Source organism: Pseudochaenichthys georgianus, unplaced genomic scaffold, assembly GCF_902827115.2.
Source record: "Pseudochaenichthys georgianus unplaced genomic scaffold, fPseGeo1.2 scaffold_531_arrow_ctg1, whole genome shotgun sequence".
Lineage (NCBI taxonomy): Eukaryota > Metazoa > Chordata > Actinopteri > Perciformes > Channichthyidae > Pseudochaenichthys > Pseudochaenichthys georgianus.
This window is the reverse complement of record NW_027263092.1, coordinates 43735-66393: the sequence shown is the minus strand read 5'-3', so window position 1 is coordinate 66393 and position 22659 is coordinate 43735. Positions and strand designations below refer to the sequence as shown.

Below are 22659 nucleotides of genomic sequence, written 5' to 3'. Positions count from 1 at the left end.
ATGTATATGTATATATGTATATATATATGTATATGTATATAATGTGTATATGTATATATAGCGTATATTAATGTGTATATCGATGCAGAAGGTGGACGTCACCAGCAGAGCCGTGCTGGACATCATGACCAAAACGACAGAATACCTGCAGCCAAACCCAGGTCCTCACTTTAACTGTTTCATTTTATTCTTTCAATTATTTTATTTTATTTAAATGTATTTTAATTGTATTTTATGTTTTATTTATTTTATTGAATCAAATTGCCTTTTTTATTAAAGGTTTGATTTAATTACATTTTGATATAATTTATTGTATTTATTTTTATTTAATTACAAATAACTAAAGTAGGATAATTGGGTTTCTTTTTATCAATTTTATTATTTTATCTTATTATATTTAATGTATCTACATTTCATTTATATTAAAATGAATCTATTTTACATTTGTATTTCACTTTATCAAATGAATCGATATATTCTATCGTCTGTTATCTGTTAAATAAATTCTATCTATTTTTCTGAAGTTCATCTTTTTTATTGTATTAAATTCTAGCGAGTCTAATAATATTCGTAACGATGTTTCCCGCTCAGCGTCCCGGGCGAAGTTGAGCATGATCAGCACGATGTCTAAGATGCGCGGGCAGGAGAAGGGTCCGGGCTACCCGCAGGCGGAGAGCGTTCTGGGGGACGCCATGCTGCGCTTCGGGCGGGAGCTGGGGGACGAGTCCAGCTTCGGTACGACACCGTCCATCTTCTCATGTCTCTCTTTATTACACATCGTTTCATCTGCAGGAAATAAAAGTGCTTTATTTACGTCTCTTGATTATCTTCATGTATAGATAACAGGTTTGTATCCTAGCGCCCGTCTACACACAGGCATCGAACAATGCTTTCAACGCTTCGTCCATTCACTTGAATGGGGTGATGTTCAACTTGTGATGCTCCCGATGCTTTCGAAGCGGGCATCAGCCAATCAAATCCCGTTTATGCAAATCTGACAGTAGAAGCGCTAGCCAATCAAACCGCGTGTAAGCTGGGAGAGCCAGAGCCAGAGTTCATTTCCTCATATTCCAAACGAGAAGTTACGGTAGCAAATCACCCGGTTCTTTACGACCAGAACTATTAACGGGATACAAACCGGAGGAACCGGCATGGAGGGAGGGGGCAGAGGCAGGGGGGGAACTGGTAGGGTTTCGCCTGTTTGGGGAGTTTATAGTTTACTTCGTTTTAACATTGCTGTTGCTTTGTGTGTCGGGGGGGCGGGCGATTCCTGATTGGTTGTTGGTCGCGAGAAATCGCCAAGCCTCAAACACGCCCAGCTTCAAGATCTGTTGATGCCTGTAGTGTAGACGGGCCGTAAGTGTCTTTTTTCCATCGCTGTATTCTGTTTTAATATCTAAGCATCTTATTATTTAATTCTCTAATTATCTTAACTTAAAGCAACATTCTAAGGCTTTTTTCGCATTAACTGTATTTTATTTTTGTATTTGTATTATTTAAAATTATTCACGCTAATTGCTAAATTCATGGGATTTTTGCTAAAGTTTTTATTTATTACTATTTATTTTAAACTACCGATCAAATTCTCTAGACTCAACTTTTGGTTCATACGTTTAATTTATTTTTTAAATTTTAATTTATTTCTCAATCATAATTTTAAAAATCTAAAAATGTTTGCATTATTTTAAATATTATTATTTATTTGGTTGAATACATTATCTAAATTAAACTTTTTCTGGGGATTATTTTTGCATAACTTTATTTATTTATTTATTTTATACTTTTTTTTTTTTTTTTTTTTCCGTTCTAATCGCAACATTCAGGTTTTTGCGTTTTCCCTTTTTATGATTGAATGAAACTGAAACTTAAACCCCGATCAGGGGATCAGAGGTGTTTCAGCAGCTGATCTCATTGCTCTGTGCTCCTCCAGGCCTGGCTCTGATGGACGCCAGCGAGGCGATGAAGGAGCTCGGCGAGGTGAAGGACGCTCTGGACATCGAGGTCAAACAGAACTTCATCGACCCGCTGCAGAACCTCTACGACAAGGACCTCAAGGAGATCCAGGTGCAAAGATAAACTATTAAATATACACCACAAACTGAGCATAGGATCCTGGTCTCATGTGAGGAACATATGTCTACATTAAAAACATTTATCTACGTTTTATTATATCGTCCTATTTCCTGTATTTAATCAATTTAATTGTATTTTACTGGAATGTATTTATTTTACTCGGTCTAATCTATTTAATCAAGAAGGTTAAGCGTCTTTGAGCATTAGGAAAAGCAATATAGAAATCCCATGTATTATTATTATTATTATTATTAATCTTGACTTTATTTTATATATTTTATTTAACATTTTCATTTCTTTTTTCTTTTTTTAGTGTAAAAACTAAATCCAGTTCATTGTATTTCATATATTTAATGTATTTTTTCCATTTTATATTTAATTATTATATTTAATTTATTTGTGACTTTTATCTATTTTTAATTGTATTTTATTGCAGCTAATTAGCCTTTGCATTTAATCATTTTGTATCTGTATTTCATGATTAATTATATATATCTTTTTATTTGAAAACAAGCTCTCAAATTACGAGATTATTATTAATAATAATGAAACCAGTAAGGACGAAAACAATGAAGGATAAAATGACTAAGAATGTGACGAACTCGTAGAAGAAGCAGCCTAACAGTCCTCCATGTGTCCCTCTCGTCCCCTGCGTGTCCCAGCACCACCTGAAGAAGATGGAGGGCCGCCGCCTGGACTTCGACTATAAGAAGAAGCGCCAGGGGAAGGTTCAGGACGAGGAGATCAAACAGGCGCTGGAGAAGTTCGACGAGAGCAAAGAGATCGCCGAGCAGAGCATGTTCAACCTGCTGGAGAGCGACGTGAGGATCAATTAGCTACCAATCAACAATTAACAATTATCATCACGGTCAACCAATCAGATAGCTATATATATATATATATATATATAGGTATATATAGCTCTGTCCGACCGAGAGGCGGAAAGCAGCATTTGCTCACCTTTGAGTTATGTGTGTGTGTGTGTGTGTGTGTGTGTGTGTGTGTGTGTGTGTGTGTGTGTGTGTGTGTGTGTGTGTGTGTGTGTGTGTGTGTGTGTGTGTGTGTGTGTGTGTGTGTGTGTGTGTAGATAGAGCAGGTGAGTCAGCTGGCAGCGCTGGTTTCGGCTCAGCTGGAGTTCCACAGTCGTTCCGCACAGATCCTGCAGCAGCTCTCCAGCAAGATGGAGGACAGGTAACGCCGTCGCTGATTTATTCATTCAAGCATTTCTTTTTTATTAGCTGCAGAGTTTTGACCAATTCATCAATTTAAATTCCCCATGTGTGTCCCTCCAGGATAAAGCAAGTTTCCACCAAACCGAGGAAGGAGTACATTCCAAAACCCCGGACAACTCTGGAGCTGCTGCCTCCCACAGAGAGCCTCAACGGGGGGATAAACTCTGCCAAATCCCCCGGGAGATCACCAGGTACGGAACAATATCACGGTCACATGACTTCACGTCACCACCGCTAAGCTAAAGGAGGCTAATGTTGGGCTATAAAGGAACTACAGCACGGTCACATGACTTCACGTCACCACCGCTAAGCTAAAGGAGGCTAATGTTGGGCTATAAAGGAACTACAGCACGGTCACATGACTTCACGTCACCACCGCTAAGCTAAAGGCGGCTAATGTTGGGCTATAAAGGAACTACAGCACGGTCACATGACTTCACGTCACCACCGCTAAGCTAAAGGCGGCTAATGTTGGGCTATAAAGGAACTACAGCACGGTCACATGACTTCACGTCACCACCGCTAAGCTAAATGAGGCTAATGTTGGGCTATAAAGGAACTACAGCACGGTCACATGACTTCACGTCACCACCGCTAAGCTAAATGAGGCTAATGTTGGGCTATAAAGGAACTACAGCACGGTCACATGACTTCACGTCACCACCGCTAAGCTAAATGAGGCTAATGTTGGGCTATAAAGGAACTACAGCACGGTCACATGACTTCACGTCACCACCGCTAAGCTAAAGGCGGCTAATGTTGGGCTATAAAGGAACTACAGCACGGTCACATGACTTCACGTCACCACCGCTAAGCTAAAGGCGGCTAATGTTGGGCTATAAAGGAACTACAGCACGATCACATGACTTCACGTCACCACCGCTAAGCTAAAGGTGGCTAATGTTGGGCTATAAAGGAACTACAGCACGGTCACATGACTTCACGTCACCACCGCTAAGCTAAAGGAGGCTAATGTTGGGCTATAAAGGAACTACAGCACGGTCACATGACTTCACGTCACCACCGCTAAGCTAAAGGAGGCTAATGTTGGGCTATAAAGGAACTACAGCACGGTCACATGACTTCACGTCACCACCCCTAAGCTAAAGGAGGCTAATGTTGGGCTATAAAGGAACTACAGCACGGTCACATGACTTCACGTCACCACCGCTAAGCTAAAGGCGGCTAATGTTGGCTGTGATGACCTGTAGTCGTCTCATAGACACTCGTTAGGGAGTGCTGTTTTTAAATCCACCAGTGGGGTATTTACTGATCAAATCTCTCTATGTTTGATTTTCAGCCCCGTTGGACCAGCCCTGCTGCCGAGCGCTGTACGACTTTGAGCCGGAGAACGAAGGCGAACTTGGTTTCAAAGAAGGCGACGTGATCACCCTGACCAATCAGATCGACGACAACTGGTACGAGGGGATGATCAACGGCCAATCGGGCTTCTTCCCCATCAACTACGTGGATATCCTGGTGCCGCTGCCCCATTAGGACCCCGGAATCCTCCCAGTATGAATCCAGTATTTACATAAACAACAATCCTTCTTCTTCTTCTTCTTCTTCTTCTTCTTCTTCTTCTTCTTCTTCTTCTTCTTCTTCTTCTTCTTCTTCTTCTTCTGTGCTTTCACAAAACGGACCGAGAGGAAGATTTTGGGCGGGATTCGATGCAGAAGAGAAGTAGAAACGAGGGATTTAAATGGACGCTCATGTCGCCGGGCAGCAGTGGATACTAAAGGGGCTTTGCAGACTTGCGTTAGCGGGTAAATGTGCATGTGTGTCTCTGTATGTGAGCTGTTACCTACTCTATATGACCGAGAAAGCACAAAGTCCGATAATCTGCAACGCCGTCTTCTTCTTGCTGTCTTTTCTACCTTGACTTGCCTTCCTGTGATTGTCTTAAGCATCTTTCAGGGTCTTCCCCACCTTCTATCGCTCTCTTTCCCTTCCTTTGGCTAGCCTCTCAGCATGGCTCCATAATGTATACAGCTTTTTGACTATATCTCTTGATCCCGACTTTCTTAGATTGTCCGCTCAATGGCTGAACGCATGAACCAGCCCAATCAGTGATCGGACGCCCTGGATTTACTACAGAATCTGTGCTAGCATGGCTAATGCTAATGTACCAGATGTGGCTAACCGGCTAGCCTTTCGCTTCACATTCCAGTGCTTGCGGTGTTGAGCAGAACACTTAAAAGTAAACGTTTTTATCGCCTGAAAACTGAATATGTTCAAATACAAAGAAACTTTATGTATCCAGAATTAATTTGGGCTAATTTCCGGACTTTACGGGCGCGGACCAAACCAAAATCTCGCTAATATTTACTAACTATGACATTTTTTTATATACAACTTAAACATGTTATTTCCATTCCCTGATTTATATGTTTGGATGTGTTTACCTTGCCGCTGTATGACGGACACCAGAAACAAGACTTTTCTGTCGTTTTTAACGTAGAGCTATGAGATTTTGGGGGTTTCTTTGGTGTAAAGCCGTATCTGCAATAAGTAGATCTTTACAGAAAGACGATCGGTCGTTGATTGATCTTTTAATACTTACTGTTTTAAGGGTCGACAAACAGCTTGTGATTTCCCACTCGACCAGCGCAGACCAGTTGTATTGAACAGAGGGTTTGGGGAACAGATCAATCGTGGGTTTTCAGAGGATAAATGCTTGGTTTTCTATCTTTGCATTACTCTGAGTAGAGGTTTGTTTTGCATGCAGGACTCAGTGGTAGCCGTTCTGAAATCCCTGTTTTAAGTCGTATATATATCGAGAACTACGATCAGAACATTCTGGTCTTTCCACAGTTTTGGTGCAGACTTCTCAACTTTCAGAGATGCATCCCGGTGAGAATGACGGTTGTGGAAACTGAACCATAGTTTATTTCTAGGCCTTAAGACCTTTTATTTAAACGGTTGAAACTTTGGACCAATGATGTAACCGTACAGAACGTGTGGAGAGGCAATGGTCAGAACGAAAGGCCAGGGAATCACACAGGGGACCAGACTTTTATCTAAATGACTGAAGTCTTTTTTGCTACATCGACTTCATCGGCATTTCCCTGAGAGCTTAGGAAAGAGGATGGGGAAGCTGAGGATCAAGAAAATACAGAACCATTTGCTGCTTGTATTGCCGTAAGATTATTAGAGCAGCGACGAAATTCATCGATCTCCATTCCTTCAATATGTGATAGGAGGCCACAAGCTGAATCGATAACACCCGGTCGTCTGTAAGACGCAGATAATGTATGAGTAAACGTCACGTATGGTTCTTTGCTGCGAAACAAGTACAATTTCACAAAAACACTACATTTGTTTTGGAGTTTTCGGTGTGTCTTTAAAAGTCTCTCAAACGTTCCGGAAACAGTCCGCGTCTCAAAGGAAATGACAAGCGTCAAATTGTTGATCGGTTTTAACAATAGCTGTGGCTAACCGGAGACGCAGGAACGTACTTTGACGACATCGTTGCCGACAGAAACGTTTTTCGATCCGAAATCTTCGTATCGTCCGATAAGATTCAAGAGAACGGTTTGAACGTTCTGGAACTTTGAACTATATGACAGGAACGGTTCTGGAGGGTTTTTAATGTATTCAGGTTTCATCAGAACATCGAGAATGAACCCTTAAGGTCGCCTGATGGTAAAATCCCACTTTAATGTTCTGAAGAGTTCCTGTTCTGTCAGTGAGCGGTCAGTGTTAGTGATTCCAGTTCTTTATGGATCTGATCGCTTACAATGGCTCTAAAGTGGGACTTTTACGATGGCTATAACTGTTCCTCCATCATAGTGTGTGCATACGCATCAGATGTGTTCCTACAAGGCAGTGTTGAACAGTCTACTCCAACCAAGCACTTATAAAAGAAGTTATTTATTGTTAAAATCTCTTCAATAATTAAATTCCCTGGTTTTTGGAAACTAGATTTTCATTTTGGAGGGAAATATAAACCGTGAGTACTTTTACATTGGACGGATGAGTCCATTTGTGTCAGTTGTAGGGGTGTAAAGGAAATGTTGAAGCATTGTTAAGATGGTCTGTCCTCGTGTTTTGTTGGTGTGTTCAAACTACAAATGAAGACTGAAGAACTTACTAATATTTACACCAGTTGTTGGAATGGGTGTCAGTTTGGTGCTGCGTTAATATCGACTCCATTGCACATTAAACGCTGAATTGTGTCACAGATTAACATTTCTAAAACTTCCCGGATATTATATTGAACATTTAGCATCTCGTCCATATTAGTAAATAAAAAAAGCTTAGGGTTTTTTCTATCCAGACAATATTTATTACGCCTGAGTTTATAACAAAAATCTATGCTAGCATGGCTAATGCTAATGTACCAGATGTGGCTAACCCGCTAGCCTTTCGCTTCACATTCCAGTACTTGTAGTGTTGAGCAGAATACTTAAAAGTAAACGTTTTTATCGCCTGAAAACTGAATATGTTTAAAGAAAGAAATGTTATGTATCCAGAGTTCATTTGGGTTTAAAGCCGGGGTGTCAAACTCAAGGCCCGGGGTCCAAATCCGGCCCGCGACTTCCTTTTCTGTGGCCCTTGCAAAGAATATAATATGTTTACATGCTACTTTACAGAAGCACGTTGCCCATAAACTACATGTCCCACAATGCATCTCAAATGTGACTTTCTCAGAATTTGACTTTTAAAATATGCCTTTTTTTCTCATAAATAGATTTTGTTTTCAAAATGTTACTTTTTTTGTTTTGCTTTTCCAGAATGTGGCTTTTCTTTTAAAATCATATTGTGACATTCTCACTGAAGAGACTTGCAATTATCTGCCCTCGACCTCTGCTTTCAGACGCAGTTAATTATGAAGTTATTACCCTATCCGATAATAATCCAATGCAGAGGCAACTATGTAATAAAACACATTATTTTATATATATTCAATATATGTCTTTTTTTATATAGTCTTAAAGTTACAACCGGCCCTTTGAGTGCAGCCATAGTGCTGATGTGGCCCGCGATGAAATTGAGTTTGACACCCCTGGTTTAAAGGATCAAATAAATGCTAATTTCCGGACTTTACGGGCGCGGACTAAACCAAACTCTCACTAATATGTACTGCCTAGGAAACATTTCGAAAGATATAAAACTTAAACATGTTTCTCCCATTCCCCGATTTATATTTTTGGATGTTTTTGATGGACTCCAGAAACCAGACTTTTCTGTCGTTTTTAACGTGTAGCTATGAGGTATTTCAGAGTGTTTGAAAACGTACAATAACTTCTATGCCCCCTAGTGGTCCGTGAGTATATTGGTACAATTTCACATTTGAAATAAATACATTTATTTAAGTTTTTCGCACTCTCGCGGGAATATCTCCGCAATGGAACGAGCTTAAGTTTCACTTTCGATTGCATGATATAGCCCAGATAAGCACCTTCATCACACATGTTGCTACTTGTTTGTACAATTTTCAGGCGATTTGTAAAAAACGATGTGTTTTTGGATATTTGTGGAGTTAGGTGGTCCGCGAGTGTTTTTTTATTGGTTAAGTGGTCCTTGGTATGAAAAAGTTTCAGAAACACTGGAGTAGGGGTATCTATTTACTCGTGTATACCTAACGTCACGAGTCGAGACATATTACCCAATAGCCATGACATAGTTTACAAAAGTATATTGTATAATGGGAGGACTGGAGCGTTTCCTCTTAAGGGTGTTTCAGACACAAATATAAATTCTATTGAAACATACGATCTGTCTTCAGTCAATAAACATCGAGCACCAAGGCAATACATGAGGATCTAACAATAACAAGGAAGAGATAAGATAATAACAACGTGGACATCTCTAAAGCACAAACTAACTTTACAATCTATCTTTCTGCCATGTCCTGCTTTCCTGGTTGTAAAAGTTGAGTTTTCTTGTGTTTTATTTGTCTTTGTTTACGTCTGAACCCTGATTTCTGAGTCCGCCTGTGGATCGTCTGCGAGCTGCATGCGACTGGACTTCTGCTTCAGACGGTTTCCATAACGACGAACGGGGAGATGTGTGTCATGCCGGATGTTAATTTTCTATCGTTCAGCTATTTATTTTGTATGCTACAGTTGTATAGCACTCTTCTCCAAATGACAACGTGCTTTAAAACTTGAATTTTCTTGAATATTTTTATTTATTTGTGTAAACAGAATTGTTTTGCTGCTCTTTTTCCCCGTCATGCTCTTGTCATGCCCGTATCCTCTTTGGCGACGTGTATTCTAACCTCAATGAGGGACTTGTACAGTGTTACGCTCCGCTCCCCCTTTTCACCTGCCTCACTTCAAATTCAGTCTCTAAAACTGACAGACTAAAGAGGAAACTGTACAGCCTGTCCTCGAATGCATCACAGCTCCAAAGTGATATCTCTTCAACCGGGAAAGACTTGGACCAAAATGATCGCCCATTTTCCGAGTGGTTCGGACTTTAGGGGTTTTTCACCAATTGTCTAATGTTATCAGCCTATGAAATGAGCAGTATGATTGGTTATCAGTCTAATAAAAGTCAGACGGTGCCTGCTTTACAAACTGCTATGCTATACAATACATTTACAGCTGCTACGATGTAAAAGTGAAAGGAACATCGAATGAAACGCAACGAAAACTAGTTGTTTTGTTACGTGAAGGCGACAAACTTCTTAATGTATAGTTCTTTAGATTTTAGGCCCAAAAACCACAACTTTTTTTCGGTTTAAAATGTCAACTTCTTTTAGTATAGCCGAGAAAATCCTCTTGAGGTTTAGATAGACGATATTATAATATTGAACTTCTTACGGGAAACAAACTACAAGTATTGTTGTTTTATGCACAAAACTCCAACGTCTTTGATTTGGGCGACACGTCTTCTTTTAGAAACTAAACTATCTAAATAACTACAACTTCTTTAGGTTAGGGCGAACAGAAACCTTGCTTCGGAAAGAATGATGATTTGGATTACAATAATTACGTGTGTTAAGTCAACTGAACATTGTAAACACAAACAAAACAGTTTTACACGGGAATCTAGGAGTTGTAAAACAATCGATGATAAAACCTTCGAGCCGGTTGATAACGCCTTTTTTCAATAGGCTGATAACATCGGTTCCAGTCTCGAAATAAGCTTTCCGATTATTCCGACCCCACCTTAATGCACCGCAGATAAAGACGTGTCCTTGGTCTGCGTTTAGCTGTTTGCCTTGTGGCTTTTAAATTAGCCTGTTCAGCCTCGACGGTGTCTTCTGGTGAGCTACATGTGTGTGTGATGATACACATCGTGTTGCTGTTTATTTATGTATTGTATGTATTTATTTATTCCTATGTCTGTCTGACGGTTGTTAATACATTGGTGTGAGATACTAACTAAGTGTTGCTCTCCTCCTATTGGACGCTGATATAATCTAAGACCACTGTATGTATAACTGCTTGTCGTGAAGATGATCTACGATGTTATGACAATAAAGAATTAACTCTATGGTTAAAATCTGCTGTAAAAGAATCCAATCTGTTTTTGAAATATTTTATTTTCTATAGTTTTTTTGTATATTTTAATAAAGAAAATTGGCATGTTTTTAAACTCATATATCTAAATGTATTTATCAGAAGAAGTAAATATATTCTAGAGGTTGTACAAAGGTTTACAGATTACAAATATGCAATATAAAGACATATTAGTCCAATACACCGTGTGTAAATGACACACAGAGATATATAACTGCTAATTTAAATATATAAATGATATATTAATTTGTTATAAATACTCTCTTCACAATTTCAGAAGCTGAAAAAATAAATATATTTGAGATTTTATTGAATAAATGTTTTTGTTTTCTTCTGTAATGACGCACCATGGCCGCTAGTGGCGCTGTGGAGCTGTGTCCTCTCCTGCTGTTTCCCTCCTTTTACAAATCAACATGTGGAGGCATTCAAGTGCTTCTTAGAAACTCGGAATGTATAGCATCGGTGCAGCAACATGTGACTTCTCGCGCTAAATTAACCATTTTTGCAGACAGGAATAATAACAAATGTAACTGTACGACACATATACCGTTTAATTCTTATTCTTCAATATAAAAAACTAACTTTAAGACCGATTAAAGTGGAGGGATTATTATTATCTTAATATATGTATGAAATTAGCTTAAATATACACTTTAAAACACGTTGTGATTACTGTATGTATTCCCACTCTCTATTAAATGAAGCCTACTTTGTCAATATGTGAACACACGGTTTATTGAATCCACTTGTTGCGTCTTAAATGTTGATTTCTGATATTTTCGAGGACAAATAGAAGCAGCGACCGAATGACCCACTTTTCAGACGCGCCACGCATTCACGTCAAGTTTCACAGGAAAGGGTCGAGAAGCACCGGAAGTACTTCCTTCAAAGTAAAATATACTTTATTGATCACAATTTGGGATCTATATATATTTATTTTGCTGCAGCACAGATAAGACATGTGTATATGTAAATAAACAACATGTATATATATTCTCAGTGAAAGATTTCTATATTCAGAGGAGTATCTAAACATTATTAAACATACAGAATGAATTAAAATACTCTACTGTAAACATAGTGAACTATAAATTAATAAAACAAATCTGTAAGTAGATTTAATTGAATGCATTCCCTTTAAAACGTGGTCTTTAATTGTTGTCTCTGTTTACTGCGGGACGAATAAAGGAAATCTGACTCCTTCCGTTTTATTTTTGAAGGCCCAACCGGAAGTGCTGCGTATTTTTGCTCCATCTAGCTTCACGCTGGTTTCCGCGTGTTGATACTGAAGAGGATCCGAAGAGAAACAAGTTTTGTCGCATCGCTAGAGACCCAAACTCAGGCCAAAACCAGAGGAACATGGACATGAAGAAGAGGGTTTCCTTAGAGCTGCGGCACCGCTCGCCCACAGAAGTGAGTACCCGGAGAATGGTGCTGTTTTTCGGGTAGAGGTGTAAACTTTAACCGGTCCGAAAACAGGAGGGATGGCGAGCACATGGCAGGGAGTCTGCAGGGAAAAGTGCTCAAATGTGTATTCACTATGTGGTCCTGGGCTGCAAGCTGCACCAAAGTCTTCGAAACGATTTAATTAGCTGCTTTTTTAACATATTTAATTCTCTTTAAACACACTAGGTGCGCAGATGTTTACCGCCTTGTTTCTATTTCTACATTCCACCCTTAATGTTCACATCTACACGTTAAATGTGCATGCATATTGTTAAACTGTGTTTAAAAACTGTGGAAGAAAGCGTGCATGCACCGCATAGTTTAACACAGAAGCACATCCGTGTGTCCCGGGTCCGTCTAATAGCTGGAGCCGCATGATTTCAGAGTTATAACGCGGTGTTTATCTGCGTTGCATAACGTGGGGTTACACAATTTTAACACACAGCATTATTTCTTCTTCTCTGTGTAATAACGTAAACCCCCGTGTTGAAATGAAGTAGCCAAATACCTTAAATATGTAATGTATTTAGACTGTTTCTTTTAATACTCGTGTTGAGCAGGAAATGCGTCATTGTTTCACACACTGAAAACGCGGGTAAACACATCAACACGTTATTTTATTAAAACTAAAACACATGTTAAAGTCACTCTTTAAAACGTTTGAGTTGTATAAGTAAGAGCTGAAAGATACGTTGTTGATATTGTCGCCTCTCCAGGGATTAGTCAGAGCCCTAGCGTGGATTTGTAAAGAGAAATGGAAACTCCGTTCATTCCTACGAGAGTCGCTCAGTGTCGCATGAAGCACAGAATGTAGCCGCTGTAGATTCAGAAAGTAGCCGGATCATGCTTACAGCGCATGCGCAGTCTACTTTCCCTTAAGCCCCGCCTCCGATCTCCCGCTCTCTGTCAATCAAATGAATGGAGAGGTAAATGTGTCTGGATTCAGCTTTTAGAGCATTTCACAACTTGTAAAACCTAGTGATTAAATCAAGGGGAATACAGGTGTTCATGCTGGGTATTTTATTTAGCTTTAAAATATATAATACTCTGATTTAGAGACGTTTATTACCCCTGTGTAAGTGGATGGGTGAACGTCTTTTTAGGCCAACATGACGCCACGGGAGTTGTAGTACCACCGTTTGGCCGCTACGCCCATTCATAAAAATCAGCTTCAACGGCCGGAGCTAACATGCTAAGGGCGCGCAGCTCTGCTAAATAGGCTACTTTCATCCTGTTACTTCGCTATAATCACCTCCACTCTTCACTTAAAACACTCTCAATAAGCTAATGTCCTTAAACGGATGTAGTCTGACTCAGTTGTGATGAGATTAGATGCTTTAATAATGAAGAATATGAGTTAGCGGAGAGCTAGCAGCTAGCCTAGTCACATGTGTGTGGAGTTTATCAACAGTGTGGGCCGGGGTGCGTCCCAACATGCAACTGAACATGAGTCCATCACACACACAACAGTCGCTTTAACTGGATATTAAACTGTTTAATAATGTTTATACAACACACTTTGTATTTATACGCCTGCTGAAACTTAAACATTAAGCAAAAAAGGGCTAAAATTAACACTTTTTTGCAGATTTACTCGTGTTTTGTGTGCAGCAAGAGTCCTTTACACACACGACAGTAGAGGAAACAGTATTTAGCTTATTTAATTGAGTAAAAATACTAAAACCACACTGTAAAGTATTTAAGTGTGATTGGGAAGATCGTAAAATAATAATAATACAAATATTTTGACGCAAAAGCTGCACATCTTAACATTTAAAGAGACGGATCTGTTTTAAACTATTCACTTCTTAGTAATGGCAATTATCTTTCTGCTACCCACTCATGGTTTGTGTCACTTAAATATAATGTTGCACGGTTAAATATTTACCAAATACTCATAATTTAAGAGTTTATCCAAAGTTTTGTGTTTAAAAAATCTGAATTTCAGAAGTAAAATAGTGAAAAATTGGTGCTAAAATGGCAGTTGTGTAGAAGAATAACGGTAGTGTAATGTGGCGAGTTACTTTCCACCTCTGCGCAACCGTCCTATAAGTGGATATAAAATGCTTTAATTATACTTATAAGACAGTTTGTATTTATAAGGCTTAGCAAAAAAGTGCTAGAAAGGACATGTTTTTGTAGATTTACTATTGTAGTAATTTCTCATATACTGTACTTAGCGTTTCATGTCAACAACAGCACATGTTTGTTACTTATTGATCACATGAAAAATCACGTATCAGTCGTGAAATCAGGATTCTTTATTTTGAAAACAGTGAAAATAAAAGCATAATGTTTGTTTAACTCTGAGGCCTAAGCCCGGTTTGGCTCGCCAGTATTTTTTGGGGGGGGGGGGGGGGACGCTCATAAACCCTGAACCCTGTGCTGCACGGTCAAGTAGTATACGTGTGTGTTTTCACAAGAAGCTATCGGCAGATGTGGGCGAGAGGGATGTACATGTAGTTATGAGACCGTAAGTACAAAAGAAAAAACAAGAAAATGTGTTATAAATAATTATTTAACGTCTCGGGGGGGAAAAGAAAATATGTTAAAGCCCCAAAATGAAGAAGGTTAGTCGTGTTAGTCCATTTAAATCAGATAGCTTCGTCTATTTCTTTGCTTAGCAGACGACACGGAGTCTTTGAACGCGTCGTGACACCGTGTGGATTTTCCCCGTCTTCCCCCCCCCCCCTCAGGTCCAGGAGCTGGTTCTGGATAACTGTCGCTCCGGAGAGGGAAAGATCGAGGGAATCACGGAAGAGTTCTCGAACCTGGAGCTGCTGAGCCTCATCAACGTGGGCCTGACGAGCGTCGCAGACATCCCCAAGCTGGACAAACTCAAAAAGGTGAGCCAATCGACCGCAGCCTCGAGTCTTTCAGAGCGGCAGACGGGGACACTCGGCGCCTCCCGCTGGATCTTAGAACAGCAAAGTCCAGTGGAGATTTCAAAAGTAAATTAAAGACCGTTCTTTTTTTTATTTAGCGATTTTCGTCTCTTAATGTTTTCATGGTGAAAAAAGAGGATTTTTTTCATCGAAACGTCGTGTTTTCATGTCCTTTGAGACGAGTGGACCAACGCTGTTTGCTTTGAAGGACTTCGATGTGCCTCCATCAGTAAATAGTAATAATCCCAGTTCTTCTTAAAGCTTTTTCTTTTATGACTCGACTGATTGGTTATAAATGTTGTTGTTCCAGCTGTTTTGTTTCTTTTTATGTTTACATCGAAAGCAGTAAACCCCAGAGTCATCTCCTGTGCCTGTCTTCACACACTTGGTCAATAACGCTGAGAGTAATTGATGCCAGAAACCAATATCTGTGTTCCTCAAAAGCAGGAGAACGACTCCAGCGTTGTTCTTACGGAGCTCCGCTGCATGTTGTTGTTGTTTACGTCCGCGCAGTCTGTATACGAGCGTCGTGTTGAGAGAATTGATATATATCTCATGAACAAGATCGGCGCCACCGGCCGTTCCTCAATGTCGAGTAAGGATGCTTCAGAGCCACTATTTCAAGTACACTACGTCATCGAGAGGCGCCGACTGCTGGGCTTTTAAACAGTCCTTCCACTCGATGACGTCGTGTACCTGAAATAGTGGCTCTGAAGCATCCTCACTCGACATCGAGGAACGGCCACAGTGGTCGCTCTTTAGACGTCACGTGGACCAAGGAAGAGATGTATATTCACGGGTCTGAGTCGTGCGGTTAGACTCACGTGAAGAGCTTCCTACACGAGATCAGCGCCGCAGTATTCATACTATCTCTTTGTACAAACACCCTGATGTTGTCTTGTTTGTTTGTGTCAGTGAATAATAAGTGTTTGTTTGTTTGTTGTTTAGTTGGAGCTGAGTGACAACAGGATATCGGGAGGTTTGGAGCTGCTGTCCGAGCGACTCGTGAACCTAACGCACCTGAACCTGAGCGGGAACAAGTTCAAAGACATCGGCACACTGGAGCCTCTGGTGGGTGACTCTCTTTGACACACACACACACACACACACACACACACACACACACACACACACACCATACTTCACGTTTATATTGAATAGATTTCATTTAATTCTGATTCTGTTGGATTTACATTAAAACCAAGCGACTGTTTTCTAAATGATGGAGGAACACGGTCTCAACTTTCCCAGTTTCACAGAATTGTTGTAAAATCGTTAAAGGTCCCCGTGGAGTGACTCGAGGCTCCGTAGCTGCGTTACGAAATGCAGAATTTAATGTTTTTGCCAGAATTAGTTTACCGTACTTTCCGGACTATAAAGCTGCATATAAGCCGCAGCAGCTAAAGTGTCCATCTGTCTTGCTCTCGTTCTGTCTCTCGGTTCCACTTTTACTTTGGCGCGCGACCTGTCTCGCTCTTTTCCGGCCTCCAGCTTTTCCTGCTGGAGCCCGCCGCTTAAAGGTGGCGGGCGCAGACCGGTCCTAGAGCCCGTAGTGTTAAGGTGGTTAATTTTACCTGTAAAATCCATAGATTTAGGAGGTTCCCTAGTGGCCGTTAGCTGTACACAAAAAATGGGGGAAAGAAGTCGCGGCTTATAGTCCAAAAAGTACGGTACTTCAATCTGTACATTTATTGTGAAATTCTAAAGTGTAGAATAACACAATTTATGATCAACTGTTCTTATCTTAGATTTTTGCGGAGCGTTTAATGAGAAATGTGGGAATAGGGATGTTTGTTTGGAGCTTTATTTATATTTATATTTAGCACCTCTCAGAGTTACACGGAGAAACAGAACACATTAAAATACACAGAGAATTAAATCAAGGAACGTTTCAGGGTTTCATTTCCCTCCTTACTTTTCCTTGTAATTAAATTGTCTAATATTCACCGAATTGTTTTCACTTCACTGTTTGCCCCAGCGGAGTCACTCGTGGCTCCACAGGTGCTCAGAGAAGTGCAGAATTTAATGTTTTTTACAGAATATAATCAGAACAAACGGTTTATTATTGGCGACATTTTGAACAAGACAAGTAGGATAAAATATTTTTATTTTATGAGGACATTTCACTGTCTTTTGTGATGCATTCAGGGACCGTCAGAAATGTAAATACTATTTAGATTTAATGTGCAATTAGGATATTTGTTTTTGAGCAGGTACACAACAGAAAAAATATAAATATATACGGCCGCATAAGGAAATAAAACGTTTTATGATCAGATTTCACTATTTTAGCCTTTTGTGATGCTTCAGGGACAGTCGGAAATTTAAAAACTATTAGATTTATAGTCAAATGTGGATATTTGTTTTTACAACAGATAGAAATTATATATACAGATACTGCATCCTAGCAATCTGACCATCATTTAAACCGACGGTTGTTTTTTGAGTCAGGTACAACAAGCCCGTGTTTCCTTTCTTTCTGCAGAAAAAGCTCCCGCTGCTGAAGAGCCTGGACCTGTTTAACTGCGAGGTCACGAACCTGGCGGGACTACAGGGACTCCATCTTTAGCTCCTCCCACAACTCACCTACCTGGACGGGTACGACATCGACGACTGCGAGGCGTCCGACTCCGACGGAGAAGTGGTCGACGACGAGGATGAGGAAGGTTTGGGTAAAAATAAATCATTCATTCGAATTCCTGTGTGTGGGCAGCTTTTTAAATGCGACGTTTTTATTATAGTTGTATTTGGTTGTTTTCATTTTGCCCTACATAATGTTTAATCGATGTATTTGTAGATTATTGAACGTTTAATTTCACTTTTTATATTTATCGTTTTATAGAAAGTCGTGGCTTTTTTACTACGAAATATTTAATCTAACATTTTAATGTCTTGAATCTAAATCTGTGTAAAATATGAAATTAATCATAATGTAATTTAATTAGTATTAAAGTGTGGGTTTCAGTCGGTGGTGACGAATATAATCAAATACATTTCTATATATTGTATATTAATCTTGGTTTGTGGAAGTGAAATTAATTTAATTCAGATTTCACCAGTTATTGACAGGTCATTGAATCAGTATTCATTTGTATTTATATATATTCTAACTTAAGCCTTATTTAAAGTATCTCACAAAGGAATAGAAATGAGATTTATGAACAGATTTAGACGTCGCTCACACTTCCTGTTTGTGTTTCAGAGGGCGATTCGGAGGACTTTGATGAAGAGGAGGAGGAAGACGAAGAGGATGTCGTCGCCGCTGAGGAGGTAGACAGCGACGACGACAGCAACGAGGACGAGGTGAGGCTCAACGTGCTTTATTTAATATATTTAACATTTATCCGCCTTTCTGTAATACTGCTGCAGCTCAACCGGCTTTATTTTCTTACTTTTTACCATATATTTAGAATTTATCTGCTTTAATACTTTGATTTAAGTATGGTGTCCCCGTTCGTATTTATTATTGGTGTGTTCCTTTTGATATAATAAGGTGGTCGACTGTTTGTACTTAAATCTGCTTTAACGACGATTTCTGAGCCTGGAGTATTCTCTATAGTTATTTGATATATTTTTACTCTGACTTAATACTTACTTTACTACATATAGAGATGTGGTCTTTGTTCTATGACGATATTCCTAAAATAAGATCGCTAAATAGGTTCAGAAAAAACAAAAGCATGTTAGCAAATGTCTGTTTAATATTTATTTTTAAAGATATTAAACGTAGCTTGCATAAAATACATAAAACACATTTATTCTGCAGACATGTGTTTAGTTATTTTATGTAAGAGTTTAAATGTTTTGTCATATATTTTTAATCTGAGAGTTTGAGGGGTTGAATCTGAATGTGGGGATTTACCCCGTGGCATTCTGGGATATGAAGTCTTTAACGCCAAACTCTCTGCAGGACGGAGAGGTGAACGGAGACGTTGACAGCGAGGATGACGACGACGATGAAGATGATGACGATAGTGGTGGTGAGTAACTGAGGGGGCTTTAAAAAGGCTTTAAGAAACGAACATTAAACAAGGGGAGGGGCTTTAAACAGAGTGCATTATTTATTATGTAGGGGTGCGTTCCAATAGTCCGTTTAGCTTAGGAACCTTCCTAACGGAGTGAAATGACCCGGAAGTCTCTTAGTAGCAGCCGTTCCAATTCTCTAGATGAAAGGAAAGGAGGTTTCAAACTTCCTTAATAACTCCTTTAGCTTAGGAACCACTGGACCTCCCTCACCGAGAGGAGAGGAGAAAATGCTGCCCCACAATGCATTGCAGCCGCAGCATTTGCCGTCACTCAACAGTCGTATTGATTTTAAGACCTTTAGTTCATCAATCATACGTATTGGGATCATTTGTATTAACGTGGACCGGAGGGAGAGGGTGACGAGCATACGTTTCACTTTCCTTTTTTATTTCAATTCCAACTTTGGTCCTGAAGAATATGTTTCTCTGTTGTCCCCGTTCATAAAGCAAAGCAGCAGCATCAGAGCACGGTGCAGAGTCTCTGGATGAGTTCACAGTAGTCCCTCGTTCTTATTGAACATCCATGTTGTAGTCCGCTATAGAAAACTGTGGTTTCCATAGTTTCCCACAGCAGCAGACGCACATTCAGGACGTCCGCTGGCGCATCATAAACACGTCGGATAGTGAAAGTGCAGTCGATTCTCTAAAGTACCGCAGTCTCTTCTCCTAAGTCCTTTTGAATTCTCCTATCCACTATCCCTTAACCCCGTGACCTTTCACTCAGAGGTCAAGGAATAGACGATAGGGATAGGCGATGGGGATAGACGATAGACGATGGGGGATAGGGGATGGGGGATAGACGATGGGGGATAGGGGATGGGGATAGGGGATGGGGGATAGGCGATGGGGGATAGACGATGGGGATAGGGGATAGGGGATGGGGATAGGGGATAGACGATGGGGGATAGGGGATGGGGGATAGACGATGGGGATAGGCGATGGGGGATAGACGATGGGGATAGGCGATGGGGGATAGGGGATGGGGATAGACGATAGACGATGGGGGATAGGGGATGGGGGATAGACGATGGGGATAGGCGATGGGGGATAGACGATGGGGATAGGCGATGGGGGATAGACGATGGGGGATAGACGATGGGGATAGACGATAGACGATGGGGGATAGGGGATGGGGGATAGACGATGGGGATAGACGATGGGGATAGGCGATGGGGGATAGACGATAGACGATGGGGGATGGGGATAGGCGATGGGGGATAGACGATGGGGATAGACGATAGGGATAGACTATAGGAGCTGATTTTTGGATTATCCGACCGCAACCCTTGATTACGATAGCTGCTCCTCTGGTTAGTAAAGAGGAAGAAAGCACTTTTAATGAATGAGGGTGGAGCAAATTGAAAAACAAAATGCAGTTGAAAATGTAAGAAATAAAAAAATATGGGAAAGACAGAAAGATAAAATTTAAATTAAGGGAGAACAAAAAGGAAATAAATAAATATATACAACATTTAGGAAAAATGTATATATATTTAATTAAGAAAACAAAATAAGGAAATAATTTGAATAAAGGAAAAACAATAGGAAAACAAATCAACATAAACAAAAATAATCAAGGAAAAATATAAACAAAAATCGGGGAAGATGTTTCTAACAAAATTAGGGGAAAAGTAAATTAATGCAAACAAAAAAAGTAATAAAGGTAAAACGATAGGAAAACAAATTAAGACAAACAAAAAGATAAAGAATAAAAGCTGGGAAAGAACAAGGAAAATAAATAAATATAAACAATTAAAATTAAGGGTAAAAAATAAATGAAAACCCCAAAATGAGGCGAACAAAATGAAGGGGGTGAATAATAAAGCATGTTCTGTGTTTGAATCTTTTCTGCAGACGAAGACTCGTCTCCGGCTAAAGGAGAGAAGAGGAAGCGGGACCCTGAAGCCGAGGAGGAGGAAGAGGAGGAAGATGATGATTAAGGACCCTGAAAAGACCCCAAAAAAACCTCTGACCTCTGGCCCGGTGACCCCTCCCCCTTCCATGACCTCCCCCTCCCCCCCCGGGGTGTGTCCCATTTCCCACGCCCTCGTTATCCTGCGGACCGAAACTCCGCTAATTCATCAAAACGACCTCGTTCTCAAACAAATGTATTTTTATGCACATTTCTGAGTTTCAAATTCACAAAACAACCAAAAATCAAACTGAAGATCGTGTTTTTCATCGAGTTACTATCCGATTATCTCGTTTCGGTGTTTTGTCCATGACATATTAGAAATGCATTCTTCGACGTCATATTTTATAAACCAAAACATGATATCACTTAGGAGACAGCAGAAATGCTCACATGTATGACGCTAGAAAGTGACTGGCACTAATCGCCCTTAAATACTCCGGCGACAGAATTAAGCAACAACAACGGTTATTTTTACACGAAGACCAACTGAGGAAGAGTTGCTTTCACAAAGCCGATCAGACTAATTTGTTCATTTGTGTTAAAATTAAGCTTTTTGTGAATTTCCCTCAAATTTTAAAACGTGCCATTTTTCCGCATCAATAAGGGCTGATTGGGGCATTTATCACACAAACCTGATTTATTTTTGCGTTTCAGAACATGGAAGACCTGGTGTTATAGTTCCTGAGGGCAAATAATGTGGACATTTAAAACGGTAAAGTCGACGAGTGAAAGCGTCGTCCTTTTTTAGGGAAACCGGCAGAAAAACACAATAGAAAACATTTTTTCACGACTCTTTCTGGGATCTAAACGTGAGCTTCAGTTTCCTTCTTATTTCCTCGATCAAAAATATCTATCGTTTCACAAAAGTTGTAAAAATCTCCTTTTCTTTTATTTGTGTATTTTTTTTTGTCAAAATCAATAATTTCGTGCAAAAAAAAAGCTTTAATTCTGTGTGGACGGAAACGAGGGCTCGTGGGACGCAAAAGCCAAATCCCTCTTTCCTCCGTATTTTCTCCCCCTTCCTAAAAACCCCTCCCTCTTCCTCCCCCGAGGCCGAGTCGCTCAGGGCAAACTGTGTTCTCTCTTTTTTGCCAACAGAGCTTTTTAAAAGAAATATTTTTTCAGAGAAATTGTTTTTTTGTTTAATTTTTCGTATGGTTGTCTGGGGACACTCTTTGTCTCTCCCCCCCCCCCCCCCCCCCCCCCCCATCTTCCTCGTCTCATCTCTTTATGCCTCCTCTTCCTCCGTCGAGAGATCCTTGACACTTACACTGACTAGTTGACGTGTTTTCTTTTTTTTTTTTACTTTCTGTAAGTTAAAGGAAAAACAAACAAAAAAAAAACACACAAAAAGGACTTTGTAAATAAAATCTTAACATTTTGCTCCTGGCGTCTCCTCTCGTGCGGTTTGTCTCTAACGCCATTTTATTTCACAGGTTTCTCCTTCAAAATGTTTGCTTTTAGACATTTTGTAAGAAGGTCTGCGGTATAGATATTTAAAAAATATTTGGAAAATCCGTGTCTTATAGTTTGTCCACCAGAGGGCGACATTATACATTTCTTCAGATATTGGTATTATAACAATATTGTGTAGACATCTTCACGTAG

General features: G+C 39.9%; 1 protein-coding gene and 1 pseudogene across 2 annotated transcripts; both read left to right on the top strand.

Moving 5' to 3' along the window:
- Window positions 1–91: 91 nt before the first annotated feature.
- Window positions 92–10731, top strand: LOC117443076 (endophilin-A1-like). Of its 2 annotated transcripts, XM_034079014.1 has the most exons (8): window positions 95–161; window positions 592–735; window positions 1931–2064; window positions 2736–2894; window positions 3161–3264; window positions 3366–3496; window positions 4606–4820; window positions 9240–10731. In XM_034079014.1, the coding sequence occupies exons 1-7, from the start codon at window positions 125–127 to the stop codon at window positions 4800–4802; spliced, it is 906 nt and encodes a 301-aa protein (XP_033934905.1). In that variant the 5' UTR covers window positions 95–124; the 3' UTR covers window positions 4803–4820; window positions 9240–10731. The 2 variants fall into 2 exon arrangements, with proteins under 2 accessions (XP_033934906.1, XP_033934905.1); XM_034079015.2 differs by having other exon boundaries at window positions 92–161; window positions 4606–10731.
- A 1290-nt stretch (window positions 10732–12021) lies between these two features.
- LOC117443066 (acidic leucine-rich nuclear phosphoprotein 32 family member D-like) lies at window positions 12022–22434 on the top strand (annotated as a pseudogene).
- The last annotated feature ends 225 nt before the right edge of the window (window positions 22435–22659 follow it).